The 17,991-nt window shown below is 43.0% G+C and overlaps 1 protein-coding gene across 1 annotated transcript in view; it reads right to left on the bottom strand.

The window, feature by feature from the left end:
- ITGA1 (integrin subunit alpha 1) overlaps nt 1-17,991 on the bottom strand; it is a 1,037,437-nt gene that overhangs the window by 612,655 nt on the left and 406,791 nt on the right. Inside the window, exons 7-8 of the mRNA XM_078675060.1 lie at nt 14,678-14,826; nt 5,970-6,120 (exon numbers count right to left, since the gene is read on the bottom strand). Coding sequence (XP_078531186.1) covers nt 5,970-6,120; nt 14,678-14,826 — 300 coding nt within the window. The remainder of the gene's footprint in view (nt 1-5,969; nt 6,121-14,677; nt 14,827-17,991) is intronic.

The raw sequence follows: 17,991 nt of genomic DNA, 5'->3' as shown, positions 1-17,991 counted from the left end.
GCCTGTCAGAGGTAGGTGTCTCAGGGACGGCCCTGAAATGGTTGGGATCTTTCCTCTCCAACCGTTTCTACCAGGTCTGGGAAGGGGCAGAGCAGTCTTCCTTATTCCCTCTTCAATGTGGAGTCCCGCAGGGCTCATCGTTGAGCCCTACCTTGTTCAATGCATACATGACTCCACTTGAACGAGTGGTAGCCCCTTCGGGGCTGAAGATCATCAGCTATGCTGATGATACTCAGCTGGTGGTGGGCCTCACTCAGCTGGCGGAGCAACCCAATGTGCTACATGACTGCCTGGACAATGTCTATCAGTGGATGTCCAACTCGGCTCTTAAGCTGAATGGAGGAAAAACTGAGCTGATGCTCCTGGGTAACTCCAGTCCCTCCATTATTGCTGGCTGTTGGCCCCGGTCTCTTGGCGACCCACCATCCCCCAAGAAAGAGATCAAGTCCTTGGGAGTATGGTTGGAGGAAGATCTGTCCTTTAGGACTCACGCCAGGAAGACCGCGGGGGTCTGCTTCGGTTTACTGAAGTCAGCCCGAAAGGTGCTACCACTGCTTCCGGATTCAGCCAAGAAGCTCCTGATGCGTGGTTTAATCCTTTCAAGGCTTGACTATGGAAATGCCCTGTTTCTTGGTGCCCCCGAAGCGACCTTTAAAACTCTCCAACAGGTGCAAAACGCAGCCGCTAGAGTCTTGATGGAGATCCCTAGAAGAGAGTCGGCTGCCCCGGCCCTTAAAGCGCTTCACTGGCTCCCTGTCAAGGAGCGGGTGAAATTTAAGGCGCTGTGTACGGCCCATAAAATCTTACATGGCAAAGGCCCTCCCATCCTTCTTAATATGGCCCGTCCTTATAAACCCTCACGCCCTTTGCGCTCGGACCAGCAACATCTTTTGCATTCTGCGAGAGTTAAGAGAGCTAGAACTGGGGGCAGGCGTTTCTCGGTACAGGTGGCATCTCTGTGGAACTCTCTGCCCCTTAAGATTCGCTCAGAGCCCAAGCTCCTACTATTCAGGAAACTTCTTAAGACATACTTGTTTCCATAGCAGTGAGTAATCGAGTCTCTCCTTCTTCTTTGGTCTGTCGCGCCGGGATGCCCCTGGGTAAGCTGAGTGCGTTACAAGTTTCATATAATAATAATAATAATAAAAGGGGGACTGTGGCAAGGGTGAGGTCGGCAGAGCAGAGCTGGCAGGTGGGGGTGTAGAAGCTAAATCGTCTGTTGAGGTACGTTGGTCCGGTGTTGTGGAGTGCCTTGTGTGCGTGGGTGAGGAGCTTGAAGGTTATCCTCTTGTTGTCCGGGAGCCAGTGCAGGTCTCTCAGGAGGGGTGTGATGTGGCTGCAACGAGGAATGTCGAGGATCAGGGTGACCGTTCTTCTTGTTTCAGTGGGGATCCACTTGTAGATCCTGCGGTACATGCGGAGGGTGTTGAAGCAGGAGGAGACGGCGTTGACCTGTTTAGTCATGGAGACGGTGGAGTCGAGGATGACCCCAAGGTTGTGTGCGTGGTCGGTGGGTGTTGGGGCGGTTCCCAGTGGGGTCGGCCACCAGGAGTCGTCCCAGGCCGAAGGGGTGGATCCGAGGATGAGGACCTCCGTCTTGTCCGAGTTCAGCTTCAGTCGGCTGTTCCTCATCCATTTAGCGACAGCCTTCATTCCTTCGTGAAGGTTGGTTATGGCGGTGTGGGGGTCCTTGGTGAGGGAGAGGATCAGCTGGGTGAGTAGTAAACAACTAGTAGTAACTCCTAAATAATAGGAGTTGCTACTCACAAAGGTACTACTCGTAAAGTTACTGACGGAATAGTTACTAGTCGTAAACTTATACAACAAGAGTAAAGTATCATCAAAAGGGTAATTTTACCTTTGTGAATTAGGCCTTGTGTTGCTTACAAAAAAATCTATGGAACATGAAGTAACCTTCTTCTGAGTCCTGACTCGAGGTTTTTGTAAGTTTAGTTTTAGTTTTTTAGAATTCTTGCTAGTTGCTGTTTGTTTGATTTTTTTGCCATCGTGGTCTCAGTCTTGGATTATCCACTAACTCTTTGTTGTCTTTCATTCTAGTTGCCTGTGAGGGATAATCCATCTGAATAATCTTACAGTTGGAGATCACCTTGCAATCATTTGGATTAGATGGGAACTTATTTTGTGATGTCTTTCCAGAAGGCCCTTTGGTAAACCCCGCAACACGGTTTGGGAAGATTAGGGGGACATATTTACAAGCCCCCTGCACCATCGAAAAGTCATTTTTATTGATTATCAGGTGGCGCACAATGCTTGTAGATATGGTCCATTTCACATACTACTCTGCATGAAAGGGGCATTCCATAGATTCTGACGCATTCCCAGATTTACAATGTTTTTTTTAAACCTGGGAATAAGCCAGATTCTAATGCCTCCCCAGGGCTCTTTATATGTGTGATGCATTCTGCAGCACACTTAGAACGATGAAAACGCCATCAATGATTGTTTTTGTGGAGGAAGGTGTCCTTTCCTGCACAAAAACAATCATCCCTGCAACGCAGGCACCCTTGCAGCATGGTGCAAGGGTGCCTGAATTGGAGCTAGGCAGCCAGTTGTGTGCCAGTGTAGAGGAAAGCACAGGGATGCATTGTATTGCTGTAAATACGACACACGCCTGCACTTTCCTAATGACGCAGCTCGGCGCAGCAAGATTCTTATTAATATGCCTTTGAGAGAGGTAGCAGACTATGTACCTCCATTTGATTCCATGGAGTGAAATCTCAAAAGTTCCACCCAGGCCTGGTATATATACCACTTATAACAATTAGAAAAAATATTCAGAAAAAGAATCTGCTGAAATAATTCGATAGAGAAAATATGCTAGCAGTTTTTAAAGTTATTGACAATTACATGCACACACACTCCAAAAGAGAATATTTATTGAATAACATCATGTCCACAGTATTTAATCTCCTCAAAGGAGAGAAGGGACTTTTACAATATGGCCAGGCTCAATTAAGAGTCTTAAAACAATTACAGTGATCTTTAAAAATTCTTAGATCAGGTCACATTTTGAATGAATCAGCTGTTTTCGAGCCATATAATTTAATACTAACACCATAGACAATGACTAAGAAAGAATTCTACTAGAATTTGTTGAGTATTAAACAAATGGAGGGAACCCCATTTTGTGTTAGTGAAAATGTGACTGTTACAAGACTGATACATGAAGTCATTTGCCTTTCGATTTCAACTTTTCACTTTCATGAGTACCAGAAATATAAATCGCTAGGCTGGTACAAGAAAATGCACACAAAAAAACCATATATAATTTGTGGAATTTTCCTATTCCCCACATGCCTAAATTAATATGACCGTGTGTTTATTAGTGTTTCCAACCGCAGAAATCCTCTAGATCACTCAATACTGGTAATCTGATTTCTTTGCATGCCAGAGTTAGGCAGTGTCTTTTCAGTAACTCCTGCTTTATCATTTATAATGCACCACATAGTAATAATGATTAATATTTAATGTTAACTAACACCAGCTGTTGTGGGATGGAGCCTGGTCATCGATTTGTGATTACTGTTTCTAAAACAATACATTGTTGATGTGTGACCTTGTTTCCCCCACCTCACCATGTAATCCAAGGTTTCCGTTTGCCTACAATTTACACTAAGGACATGTGTTTGACAAAATTAGAAAACTTGTTGCAGTTTTACTACAAAATGAGGTACCTTTGACCTCTGCTGCTGAGTCCTATGACTTGCAGAATTGCATCAGAAATACCTCACTCAGTTTGGGTACTAGGTACAAACAATATTCAACGCACTTGTTCTCAAGATTTCTTTTGAGGATTACCCACTACCATTCTAATAATCTGCTGTGGTGCTGCCATCTTCCTCCTGAGCAAACAGGGGTATCAAACTCCTTGACAACATGAAGCACATGTATACAGCTGAGCAAAAGTGCTCTATTTGGGAAATAAATAGGTTTCTGACGTAAGTGAGAGCTGGATCCTGTCCTCTCACAAAATGGACGCTCTACAAGTGAGAGCACTTTTGTTGTGTATGAACTGTACATTTGAAATCACACTGGAACTATGTTGTGAACAGTCCGTAGTGGATTTCCTTATGTATATATATATATATTCACTGAAAAAACCATAGGTTTAAGGCCTTATATAGTTAGGAATTAGCATTAAAAAAAACTTTGAAATGCAATGAAAAAACCATAGGTTTCAGGCCTTATATAGTTAGGAATTAGCATTAAAAAAACCTTGCAAATTCACTGAAAAAAACATAGGTTTCAGGCCTTATATAGTTAGGAATTAGCGTTTAAAAAACCTTGCAAATTCACTGAAAAAACCATATGTTTCAGGCCTTATATAGTTAGGAATTAGCTTTTTAAAAACTTTTGAAATTCACTCAAAAAACTATAAGTTTTAGGGGTGTTATAGTTAGCTGGACATTTCACTCATACAAAACCATTGAAATTGCTCCTATATAGTTAGTTGTACTAACTATATTTCGCGCACCCGCAATCCACTGCTGATGATGTCACATATTAGATCATTCATGACATGGTCAGTGACATCACTGATGACATCTCAAATGACATCACTGATGACATCACTGAGTTTAAATGGCTACCCAATGGTTTTTCCCTCCCACTTTCCACCCTCCCATTGTATGTGCTGCCATAAGAAAAAAAGCACTTGATGTGGTCAGTGCCATAACACTTTGTTTTCTAATTTTGCTTTTAGCCATACCATCCAGTTACACTTCTGTACACCATTGCTAAAAGGCAATGGCAATGTCAATTGCTTTCACATAGGCACGAGCTATTGGCTTTACCAATGCTTGCTGACTATAGTAACTTTAGAAGTGCTGCTTGTGAGCACAAGCGCAGTTCCTACTCCTCCCTCAACCCCACTACTTTAGCAGTAAGTATTCCCTGTTATCCAGCCAATCCTCGTAGTTGGGGAAGAAGTTATGCACAGAAAAAGATAGGGGAGGCGGAGGTGTATACTCCACATTTAGCGGTAGATTAGGATGACGGACGGATTGCCCCCGCCGGGCTGGCGGTAGCCACTGCCGGCCCGGTGGGGGCAATCCATCCGCCATCCTCACAGAAATGACTCCCCGCCACATTAGTATGGCTGGGGGTCCGCGGCGGACGGAAAGACCGTCCGCGGCTTTTCCGCCGCGGTCGCCTTGCGACCGTGGTGGAAAAGGACAAATATGGTGGCAGTGTCTATCAGACACCGCCAGACATATTAGGATGTCTCTTGAGTAATGCCTTTCCGTGGCGGCATTGAAAGGCATATGGTCTTTGCTTTGGGGGCCCGTTGCGGGCCCCCATTGTGAAGGGGGGTGGGGGGTGCACATGGGGTGTACCTATGGTACCCCCCTGCGTTTCAAAGAACAACATGGCAGGCACCGCGTGGTGCCTGTCATGTTGTGCTTTGAAAAGCACAACATGCATTTTTGGCATTGCATGTTGCCCGCTCCACTGTGGCGGGTGCATCCTAATTCGAGGCACGGGACCTCCGCCCTTATGGCGGACGGTCCCTGCCCACGGTCCTAATGACCCCCTTAGTTCTTGCAAAGGTATTGAAAGCGCCATACAAATAAGCATACAATACAATGGGGCCTCTGTCCGCTGTCTCTGGCAGCCGAAGATAATAAGTCAGTAATTTGTGAGATTTCAGTATACCCACAGGATGTTGGAAAGCCAAAAGGATTGGGCAGAGTTTGTAGAATAGGTATATTGGAAGCAGAAAAAGGTTAGTAACAAAGACCTGGAAGTACTGGTAGGGATGGGCCATCTAGAAGCAGGATGGTTCTGAGGTTCATAACCAACAATCGTTATTGGTAATGGATATCCCTGAATAAGGAAGTTAAAAAGAACATACACAACACAACTAAATATAAATTACAAATGTGGGAGATTTTATTTGATAAGGTGATTATTACTGTTTGGTTATAGATAAGCCATTGATCACTTACAGCAATAGCAAATCGTTGAATGTCATCCTTTTCACAGTTTTCAATGACATTCTCCAAATCGTAGTCATCATGAGACTCCCCATCCGTTACAATCACCATAACCTTTTTGACCCCTTTCCGTGCTCCGCGCTCTTCAGTAAAAGCATCTTCCCTAAAATGAAGAGTAAAAAAACTGAAAGCACATCATTCATCAATGGCATACAGGAGGTGCAGGAACATATTGCATTAAGGTCTGTGAAACCAGATCATCTCCTGGCACACATGCTGCTTTGTGATTCTGTTGGTCAGTGCAGGCAAATAAACATCATTCTTTAATTAGAATGTTGGCTCTACGAGCCCTCAGCACTTCCAAAGCACAGGAATGCGACATATTTACAATAATATGTCTCTTTCCTGTGCTCTCCCCAGTGCTGGCGCACAAACTGCTGCCATGCACCGGCACAGGCACCTTTGCACCATGGTGCTAGGATGACTGCGTCATGGGGAAAATGTTTTTGTGCAGGAAGGGGCATCTTCCTGCACAAAAACAATCACTACAGGCATTTACCTCTTTCAATGTGTGCTGTAGAATGTAGCACGCATTGAAAGAGGAAAAAACGAGGAGAAATGAAAACATTTCTTCTTGTTGCGCCTCGCTACGCCTTCCCTAGGGTGGCATAGCATTCGGAAGCATTTCCATATTCACGATTCCTCGTAAATCTGGAAATGTGTCTTGTTCTATGGGTGTTGCGTGGGAACACCCACAGCAACATCCATGTTACGCCCCTTTCACGTGCTGCGTAAAAAGGGGCCATATTTACAAGGACAGGAAAAGCCATGCGGGTGGCTTTTCCTGTCCTTGTAAATATGGAGTAGTAACATGCGCCACCAGTATGTCACAAAGAGTGAAGTACTTGTGGCGCAGGGGGCTTGTAAATCTGCCCCAATATTTTTAAGGCTAAACATATCTCCATTTATGCCTGCCAGGAATTCACAAACTGATTCTTTCCAGGTGTAAATGGTTATACTACAACAGATTGTTTCTCCACACATGGAAGGAAATATGCAGTAGTAAATACAATCCCAGGGATGTGAAGTAGGCATAACAAAGCATAGTTAATCTTGTACGTTTAGGAATGCCCACAAACTCATATGTCTGTGGGCATTCCCAAACACTGATCAAATGTTTCCCCTCTCCGGAAATGGTCAGAGATGTATTCCAGCTATGAGGTGGAGTAACCAAGTTATAAAAAATCTGATTTCACAACTTAATCACAATAAATTAAATGTTGGGAACTAAGTCAGAAATAACTTTGAAGGATTTTGCAAGCATTTACCCGAGTAGAGAAGGGAAAATAGATTTTTAACGCATCCAGGCCTTTTCTGGTATAGGTGTAGCAAAACATACACAGTGAAATTGCATTTGATTTTTTAGTATTTTTACAGAAACCCCGACATGTAGTGTGGTCTATTTTTATACACCAGCACCCTGCACTGCAGGCTTACAAAATACATTTTACGGGTGAGTTATAAATACAAAAAAAGGCGTTTCTTACATGGCAAAAGCACTTTTCCCTGCCATGTCTCTTTGCAGGGTATTTAAACTGCAGCTCAGCCGGAGCAAAGTGGTGCTCAAGGAAGACTTATATTTTTTGATGGTACAAATACACACTGGATCCCACATACAACATTTAACTTCCATGCTGTCGGGGCAATTTCTGAGCCATCTAAAATGGTCTTACAGGACAGTTAAATAGAGCAAATGGGTGAAACCAATTTTACCACTACCCTTTTAGGGTCATGTAATGCGGCACTGATTAACAGTGTCAAGGGGCACAGAGTCCTAATGCTCACAAATAAGGTCCAAGAAAAGGAGAAAAATTAGATGTGACCATGCAGAAAAGGCAAATTTGCAACAAATATTCTATAAAATTCACTAAAGAGTGCATATTTCCCAACAGCTTTCACAGACCGAGCACTACTTATTGCCTCAGCAAGCTCTTCTATTGTCCCTGTGGCAACCAATTCTATCTATTGATCACAAAGTAAAACAGGTTAATCTTTCAGAAAAAAGACCTGTTTGATTCCCATCATTTTTAAGTTGGCTCTGGCTTCTGAAGAGTATAACTGGAGATAATATGGTTCAAAGGCTTAGGAAGTCTAAGGGGCTTCACAGCATTTGCTATCTTTAAGAGTAGGTAGGTATCTCGAGCTGAGGAAGCCAGAGCTGAGACAATTTAATCCTTATCTTCATATTTGCAACATTTAGGGTTCTTGGCCTGTTGTGCCATTTGTTTGTATTAATTTGCATATATTTTAACTGAAAGCATCATTGGTTCAGATTGGGCAGCTTTAGGGATGTATCTTTTCTTTTAACTAAGGAGATATGATAACGTTTGATCTCACCAAGTTGTTAATGCAGTCTTAGATTTTCTTGTTTATAAAGCTTTTACAGATAACCAATACTGCAAGGTATGCCCTCCATTACAGCCTTCATAGTGTTGAAAACAATGGGCCTTGGTGCTGGATGTAGTCAATAAGACTAACTATGTACCCTAGACATGTTTATTTCCAAGACGACTGGAGCATGATAAACTAGAATGGGATGAGTGTGAAGATACAATGTCCTTGGCATGGCCACAAGTATTTTAATATGAAGAAATCAACCAATAAATACTGAAAGGGGACTGGGGGAAAAGAATATGCCTTTGCCAACAGATAATGTAGTGTCTATAGATTTCCTATTGCAAGTGCATCCATGAATAAAAAGGATAGCAGTACTAACCAGGGGCATCTAAGAACACCAGCAGCATGAATCTGTAGTATCTCAGTGCAAGCAAACAATGCTATTGCAATTTTCTGCCATAATAAAGTGTTCTGAAAGTTTTGATAGCCTCTTATGAAGTGTAATATATAGTTCAGGGTAAACAGTATTAAGATTGTAAAGTGACCACACATTAATCAATGGCTGATCAACCTGAAAGGTGACTACCACCCATCGCCTTCTGGATCAGAAGCACTTGAGATCATTTTTAATCATTGATCAATACCAAAATCACCAATCCTCTCAAGAAAGGAGACGGTGTACTAGCAAAGTACAATTTGGCCATTGGATGGGTCAATAATCGATGATTTCTATATGTGATTCTGGTTTCTTCAAGACAGGAAATCCTGGCATTCAGGAGTAGAAGCTCTGCCTTAACCCAGAATGTTTTAACTCGAGCATTAAGGCCCTTAACACTGAGGATTGGTATTCTTAAAATCCCACCCATTTTATAGAATAAGTACATGAATCAAGGCATATTTCCCAATTATTACTGCTTTTTCATACTGCCACCATGCTCACCCTAGGATCCTCCCTGTACCCCCACACACTTACCTATCACTCCTCTCTACCCTACCTCCCCAACCACTGCCTTCCCACCCCATCCTCCCATGTCTCTGCACCTCATCTCTCATGACCATAACCCTGTCCCAGTCCTTCCCAAACCTGAATCCCATGCTGTGGGTGGATGGTTACTTTCCTTCTATCCCAACTTGGAAGGGGTGAAGTGTATATGTTAAACATGGTTTTGGCATTGTTACTGACTGCTCCCATATTGCCCGAACATTAGAACAGCACATCACATGCAAAATTTACAAGAGGATTTTCATTCTCACTGTGATCAAGGGACAAACCTAATGACAAAAGGAAACGTTTAAGATATTAAACAAACTCCCTTGTACAAAGTGAGATAGAACCCTCCTAAACTTTGTGAGACACACTCAACTCTTTTTTCAGTCAGAACATGAAATCAATAGGAATAGCATACAGACCAATTCTCTGCTACACGAACCTGGGGAGAATGTGGACTGTGGTGCCATTAGTTCTCAATTCTTGGTACAGTTTCCAGAGCTCCTGCATTAGACCCTTATGTCTTTCATTCATAGCATGAATCTGGCTCCGCATTGGATCCCTGCCCCCTACTATTATGCAAGGTATGTCTGTCATAACAGAGACTGTCAGACATTTTTAATAAATCACTCACTCAGAGCATTATCCCTGACAGATTTAAAGCTGCTGAGATAATTCCCTAGCTGAAGAAGTCAAGCAGCGATCCTAAGCTGCTGCTGCAAAATTATCACCCCATTCTCACCTACACAGCAAACATTTAAGAAAGTTCTGTTACTTAGAAGCTAAGCAGGTTTCTTTATTCATTCAAATATATTCATCCATTGCAGGTTGGTTTCCTGCAATGGATCAAAAGAAAAAGTGCGGGATTTAGATCTAATCCCATTGAGCGGTAAGGTTGCAAACAAAAGGGCCATGATCTGAAGTCACCCGCGGGTACACCTGTATTCCAGCACCCGCCAATAATGAACTTGGAACTAAAAAATAATCCAACCGTACAAATTTCTGGTAAGGAAAAGAGTAGAAGGTGTACCCAGGCTCCTCCCCTCTCAGCATGGCCCAAGCATCAAACAATCCATGAGCGCTCATAAGAGACAGAAGGGCCTTAAACACCTTTGGCTTCTCCCAGTATATCTGTAACTAACGTCCTGTAAAGACTTAGAAGCGAGGTGTAGATTTAAGTCACTGCAGAAAACTAGTGGAGTGGGCCATAAGGCCAATTCTACATTGAGCCATTCTAAGATCTGAGCCTCATCGAAATTTGACCCATATATAGAACATACCGTGAATCTCTGATTTCCAATAGTACATTCAACTCTCGCCCACCTTCCCTGTTTATCCGCCTTGGCCCTTCCTGTACTTTGAATATGTTTTTTGCTAAAATAGAAGCACCTCGCAAATTAATAGATTGTTCTGTAGTAACCAATACACTATAGCCCAGATCCAATAATAGCTTCCTTTTAGCCCAAGCTATATGGGGTTCCTGCAGACATATTAAATCACACTGCAATATCTGCAACTCACTCGCAACCCGTTGTCTTTTATTGAAGTTATTTAAACCCCTAACCTTCAACGTGCAGATCCGAATGCCTCCCTGAATACCTCTATCCCCCATCAGTTTTCCATGTATTTTTTAACTTATAGCCTATGTGCCAAAAACCAACAAATACCAAACTTAAGACAATAGTACAATCATGGATTATTTTTTTCCCCGAATCCTGTGCCACCCCCCACCCAAAAACTACCCCCCCACCATCTGGTTCCCCCAACCCTCTCCCCCCTCCACCCCAATAGAGGCGTAAGGACCATGTCCTCAGTGATGGGGAGTGACTATAGGCTGCCCCCTCCCCCAGCTCCCACCCGTGCTCCACCACACCCATCAGAAATCAACAGCTACAAATCTCACACCCGTTATCAGGGCACGCACAAAAAAAAAAAGGAAGAAAGAAAGCCGGCTGTGCCTGCAGGTAAAGAGTAAAGGTCATACTTCAATCTGTACCTATTAATCATTACATTATTGTCACAAATTCTTGTGCAGCAATTTCTGAAACAAAATAATATGTTTTTTCCTTTTGAATCACTTTCAACTTAGCGGGGTTTAACAGGTACGCCTGGCCCCCTTTCGCCTGAAAATCTGTAATCAACTGGCGTAACCTCCATCTTAACTGTACTGTGACCTTGCAGAAATCTGGGCGTAGAAAAAATGTAAAACCCTTGCCAGAGCGTCGCCTATCTGGCCTGGCCAGATCATACAGTATTTCACGTAGCAGATAGTTGTTCAGGCAGATTAAAATTGCCCTAGGCCTTTCCCCTGAACCCCCCCCCCCCCGCTGCATAAACGGAAATCCATGTGCCCTGATAATCTTTGTCTCGCAGATCCAATCCTTCAGATCAGGGAAAGCTTCCTTAAACATCTCGATAACAAATTGTCTAACATCTTTCGCTTCTCTATTTTCAGGAACTCCGAAAACGCGGAGATTGTTCCGTCTTGATCGATTTTCGAGATCAGTCAGTTTCCAGTCAATATCCTCCTTTGTTTTTTGTAGCTCTACAATCGTTGTCTGCTGGTGGGCCAGCTTATCTTCTACCCCAGAAATTCGCTCTTCTGCCTCCACAATGCGTGTTGTAGCTTCTGCACATGATTTAACTATACGGCGTACTGTATTTTGTAGTTTGCGTACCGCCCCCTGAGTGCGCAGCCCTTCAGCCTTTGTTTCCTCCCTGTGAGCCATAATCACCTTATATATAGTATTCAATGTAATCTCACCCTCCGACTCTAAGGGAGGAGTAAGATTAGTTTCTGCATACTCCTGCTGAGGTGAGGGTGAGCTATCCCATATCAACTGACCAGCCGAGGTCAGTGTATCTTTAAGGAGAGGATTGCTAGGGTCCTGCATTTTCCAAACAGTCTCCTGGTTCATTGAGTACTCAGAGCTGGGATCCTCCTCCTCTGGGTGTGATTCAATGTCATCACCCCAATCGCCAGCCGCACTTATATTGTCATTCTCAGAAATATTAGAGTGGTCGGACATGGAATTTCCCACCTGAGCCCGCAGATTCCGCGTCATTTAGCCCATCAGCAACAGGGTGCCCATTGCTCTGTACATTCTGCACCTTCAATAAGGTCTGAGCAGCCCCTCCTGTATTTAATGGGTCTCCTCCAACCATCAAGTTCAGGCTTTTACATGAGCCAGGTTTAGTAACAATGGGCCAGATGTAGGTCGCCAAATACCGGTCGGTAACGGCCGATTTCGGCCGTTACCGACCGGTATTTGGAATTTGACATGTAGGTGGCCTTAATGTTACAGAATCGGTATATTTACCGATTCGGTAAATTTACAGAATCGGTAAAATACCAAATTGGTAAATTTGCCGATTCTGTAAATCAATATGTAGGTGGCACTGTAATCAGTGCCACAGGCCCTTACCGAATCATTATTTACCATGGAATACTATTCCATGGTAAATAACGAATTCCAGTGTACATGCACATCGGTGCATGTACACCTGTGCCATGTGGCACACAGACATGCCCTAAGGGCATGTCTGTGTGTCACATGGCACACAAGCCAGAAACAGGGGTGCAACAGGGTGTCAAAGTGACACCCTGTCCCCCTTGTAAAATCGGTAATTTTACCGATTCGGTAATTACCGAATCAGTATTTGCTATTGAATCCTATGGGCTTCAAGGCCCTCAGGAATCAATGGCAAATACTGATTCGGTAATTATCGAATCGGTAATTACCGAATCTTACCGATTCGGTATTTTTACAGAATTTTTTACCGACATAGCAATTACCGAATAGTAAATACCGAATCGGTAAAATTCGGTATTTACCATTCGGTAATTTGCTATTACCTACATCTAGGCCAATATCTCTTGAACTCTCCTTACCAGTCGTCATCGCATTATTACTATCCAAAACGGTAGTATTAGCAGTATTAGCAGTGGTACTCGGAGCAAGGCTAGTAGTGTTACCAAACTTCCTTGTAGAGCCCCCCACAGTTTCTTCAATCATTATGTTGCATCATTGCCATTATTGCCCATTACTGCTCCCGGCTCTGATAGTGCGGTTAATTCAGCAGTTAATTCAGCAGAGCAATCCTCCGGCTTACCTCTCAGGGCCGGTTTCTTTTGAAATATCGCAGGTATAGTTTGAACTCTCGGCGGGATACCTTGTCGCAGACCTCCGCTACTATGTTGCACCACATCTTCCGCGGTCTCCAGTTCTACTCTCCGGCCGCTAGAGTCTTGTGCATCTTGCTCTTATTCCACCACACGGGTCACCATCTGCAGTCCAACCTCAGGCTGCGGAGCCGCAGCAGCCGCCACAGCTCCAAGCCCATCCGAAGCCGCCACACTCGCTCCAATTGCTCCTGCTCCCGCCACCGCTCCGTGGGTTTTCGCCCCCCTCCCTTACAGAGGCATAACACAGTGTTTCCTCGCTTGCAGCTAACGTGGTGGATGCGCTGCCGTATAACGCCCGGCTCAGTATCGCCGATGCAATTATTAAAGGGCCGCATCTTCCAATACCAGAACGCCACTCAAGAATGGCAGGTCGGAATCCAGAAGGAACACTTATCCGATATATTAAAGCACCGCCGCGAAGCTCCAACCAGAAGTCACCAGAACAGCACTGTCACTTCCCGGAGATTTCCACAGCGGCTCTGAGCATGGAAAGCACCGTAGGTGCAGTGGGGGGCACAGGGGAGTACCTAGGGAGGAGCAGTCATACGCCTCTCACTCAGCCACAACCGCGGCCGCCATCTTGCCTCCCGTCCAGATTTTTGACATTTTGGTGTCAATTTATTACATTTTACTCTATTCTTCTAAATTATTGTAGGACTTTTCTTGTGTTGTGTTCTCACTTTATTGCTGTTTAAGAGCTTCAAAAATTCTTAAAACATTGCCTCTAAATTAATCCTGACTGCTTTTGTGCCAAGCTACGAGAGGGATATACACAGGTTAATTTAGTGACTTTTTGTGCTTCACCCTGAAAAAAATTGTGGCTGTTGCTTGAGAAGGGTTTCACATCCCACCCCCTTGGACAACAACCCAATTTCTCATAGGAACCCTGTTGTTACAGTTACTGGTCCTTTTCCCCTCGTTCGGACATTACTAAATTGGTAATCTGTGCTCTAATAGCGTCACTGGTTGTACAGTGCACCAACATCTACATTTTCCAAGTCTGCACTCAACAACAACTTACCAAACATATAGATGCAAACTTTGGGCACAAAAAGGAGTTGCACAATCTGATTAAATTTCACAGTAATCTCAAACGTGTCAATGCTTAATTTAGACAGTGTGCCGTTGCTGTCCAATGCCTGCACATACCTTGCGGTTCTTATGCCAAGAGCTGTCATTGTCTTAATTCCACCTCGTTGTTTTATGTTAACAGCAGCATCCAGTACATCCTCAGTTGAACCATACTTGTTCAGGTTAAATTCATTGGTTACATTTTCACCATACTGGACAATTCCAACCTTAAAAATCAAGTGAAAGAAGGATCAAGCATCATTCAGCAGCACAATGATCAAATTTGGCCAAGGATTGCGTAAATGATTAACTTTGTGTAACACACTGAATGAATCCGTAGTGCATTTTCAAAGTTGCAAAAAAGATAGCCAGGTATACAAGAGAAGTCAGCAAAAAAAAGTAGTTGTGAAATAACAAATAATATTTTGTATTGTCACACGTACAGAAACAAAATTGTGGTGCAATATGTGGTTAAGAGCGAGAAATAGCACAGGACAGAGATGAAGGGAAAAGAGCTTCTGAGAAAAACACAGTCAAAGTAAAAAGGAAGTAACAGAATACCAAGAAAGACATGTATGCAGGTTGAACGCTCCACGCATACTCCCCCCACCCCCCACCATCTCCCAATCGCTTCCTTTAAGATTCATGACGCTAATGCTGGTGTCTCTGGTGTGAACTTACATGGTACTTGAACAAATGGAAAAATAGGATATTGCCATGCTTGTGAGCCAGATTGTGCATTCGGGGTATGATGGCTCGATTGGCAAAATAGCAGTAAATCTAGATAAACAGATTAAACCTGCGCCTCAGTGAACTCCACGACTAGTCCTGGAAATGCTGTGATACTTTTAGCCCTCCATGTGTGCTTACGGAGGAAAGCAGTTACACCTGTGTACATGTACGTAGCGGTAAGTAGCTTTCCAAAAGTGCATTTGCACTTGCTAACTATATTACATTTTCTCTTATGGCGAAACTCTTTCACCTCTATCTACTTCCCCCAACTGTGAATCTATTCTGTATTCTGTATTCATTTAAGATCCTGACGGCAGTAAATCAGTAATAGTTTTAAGTGTGGCAATAGTGAGAGAAAAAGGTTTCTGAATACCAACAAACTCAAACATTACAAGGCGTTTCCACCTTTAACGGCCTCTATAAGAGCAAATGTACTCATATAGCTTTACTTGATACCAATACAATATTATGTATGAGTAATTTGTAAATGCAAATTTGCATTTTTGTGAGTTGCCATTTACAAAATGCATTCCAAGTCAAATGTGCAAGTGGCTGTGTGAACTCGGCCTTTAGTCCGGACAAATGACAAGCAAGTTATAAGAAATAAAAACGGAATTGAAAGTTGGGATAATGCTTTCTTCTAACTTTCCACCTTTTTTAAAAAACCTCCCTTGTTTTCATTCATATTCCCTGTGATATTTATGATTTCCCACTCTTCTAGCATCATTTCACCTCAGCCTTTTATGTGTAAATTAGAAGTGCTGAAATATATGGGAACTGTTCTACAAAACCTTATCATTATGTTCAAAGTCAGATGTGTTAACAAATGCATGGAAAATTCATGACACATGTCTGTCTCACCCGTTTGATCTGCCCCCTCTTCACTTCCAATAAACGTTTCTCTTGAATCTCTTCATGTTAATTGTGCTACATGGAAAATTTCCTATCAAGAGATCACAAAATTGGTGGGACAGATGTGGAGTAAGCAAAGACCAACCCCTCCACCTCTCACCTGTTCCCCGGCAGGAGGGCAGGCCGCTCTGACAATGAACTCGTGCTTCCGAGTGTCCGGATCCCTCTACAGTATTAGCTGCCCTAGAAACTATTGAAACCCTACTCATGCTTATGATTCATCAACAGCAAGTTACAGGCGCTGTGATACTCCGGGTCTAATTAACAGAATACTTCTGCACACCTATATGTCAATTAGATGAACGCAAAATAAAATATAGGCTCATAAAAATTTGACATTTAGATTTAAATATGCTTCAAGTCACTGAAAAGGAAAGGACACCCCTCTATTGTATGATAGTGCTTAGAATAGGGGCTACGATGCTTCGAAAATGGCAGTTCACATTAATAATGTGCATTTCCTATGGGTGTGATAGAGCACCATGTTATTTAGAAAATTTGTAGGGGTGCATTATTATCACCAGTAGTCAGCACCCGCATATTTAGAGGACTGTGTTAACGTGTGACTATTAAAAATGTAGTACTAGACCGAGTGTATTGCAATATGTAGACGTGTGTTCATGTTATTCGAAGACTAATGTAGTGCTTTAACTGAGAAATGCCTTAAGTAATTCAGAGATTAATGCTTTGTGTGTGAAATGTTGTACTAGAGTCGAATGTGCCATAATAAAGTTGCATGTGTAGGTTGCCTACTAAAGAATAAAGAGATGTTCTAACATGAGGAAGAATAATGCTTTAGAAATGCAATGAAATAATGCTTTTAGAATAATTTTAAATGTAATGCTTATGTTGTAGTATTAGAAATGCATTTGAAAGTGTAAAGGGCTGAGACATGAAAACGCCAGCAGAGGCCTAACTGCAATTTCTTAGCTTAGCTGAACGTTGCCTACCTGAAGCATATTTTTCTTTGGGAAGGCTCTGTCTTCAGTTAGGTTTCATTTGTATCGTGTGTGTAAAATTGCTTTCTCATACGCTTTCTGTTGCAGGTGCAAGGACACATAGCTCGTGAGGTAGAATAATCCTTTGTTTAGGAGTTAGACTGGTAGGAGCGAGTACAGAGGGAGTGCATCAAAATGCACAACAGTTACATTTGGCGGAGAAGGTGCCTGGGACCCAAGGACACAGCAACGGTTTTAGGATGAAGCAGAAGGCCCATTGGAAAAATCAAGGAGAAAGCACCTGCCCAGGCGTGTTCAGGGCGTGTTTACTGTTTTTGGGATTTTGTATTAGGGGCAGCACCCCGAGGGAGGAGAGCAGACTTTAGAGCAGATTTCGAGGCAGAGAGCAGAATGTAGACTTAAAGCAAGACAGGCAGGAGAGGGGTTAGGAAGGAGCATCTTAGAACAAGCTCTGTAGCTTAGGCTACTTACCTATGGAAAGTGAGTGTACTTCTTAGGAAGTCTTCACTGCTGACACCTTTTCTCTTGTCTGGAAGGGAATGCTAAGTAGGGATGTCACTTTAGAGTTAGTGTAGGGACAGAGTAACCTTTTTTCTCTTTGAGCAAATGCAGTTGAGGCTTCAAGCTGGGACTGGTTTTGTATGTCTGATGCTTCTTGAACTTACGTTGATTTTCATCTTGAGTCGTCTGAGATTCTCGCATAGGATTATATTTGTATTAGTGCTAGTTTATTTTCTGAACCTCTTATTGAGGCACTTGTATGTTATTTTTGGCTTTGTAATGAATCTT

Source organism: Lissotriton helveticus, chromosome 2_1 (assembly GCF_964261635.1).
Source record: "Lissotriton helveticus chromosome 2_1, aLisHel1.1, whole genome shotgun sequence".
NCBI lineage: Eukaryota > Metazoa > Chordata > Amphibia > Caudata > Salamandridae > Lissotriton > Lissotriton helveticus.
Note: the sequence above shows the minus strand (reverse complement) of the source record. Positions and strands in the feature narration are given on the sequence as shown.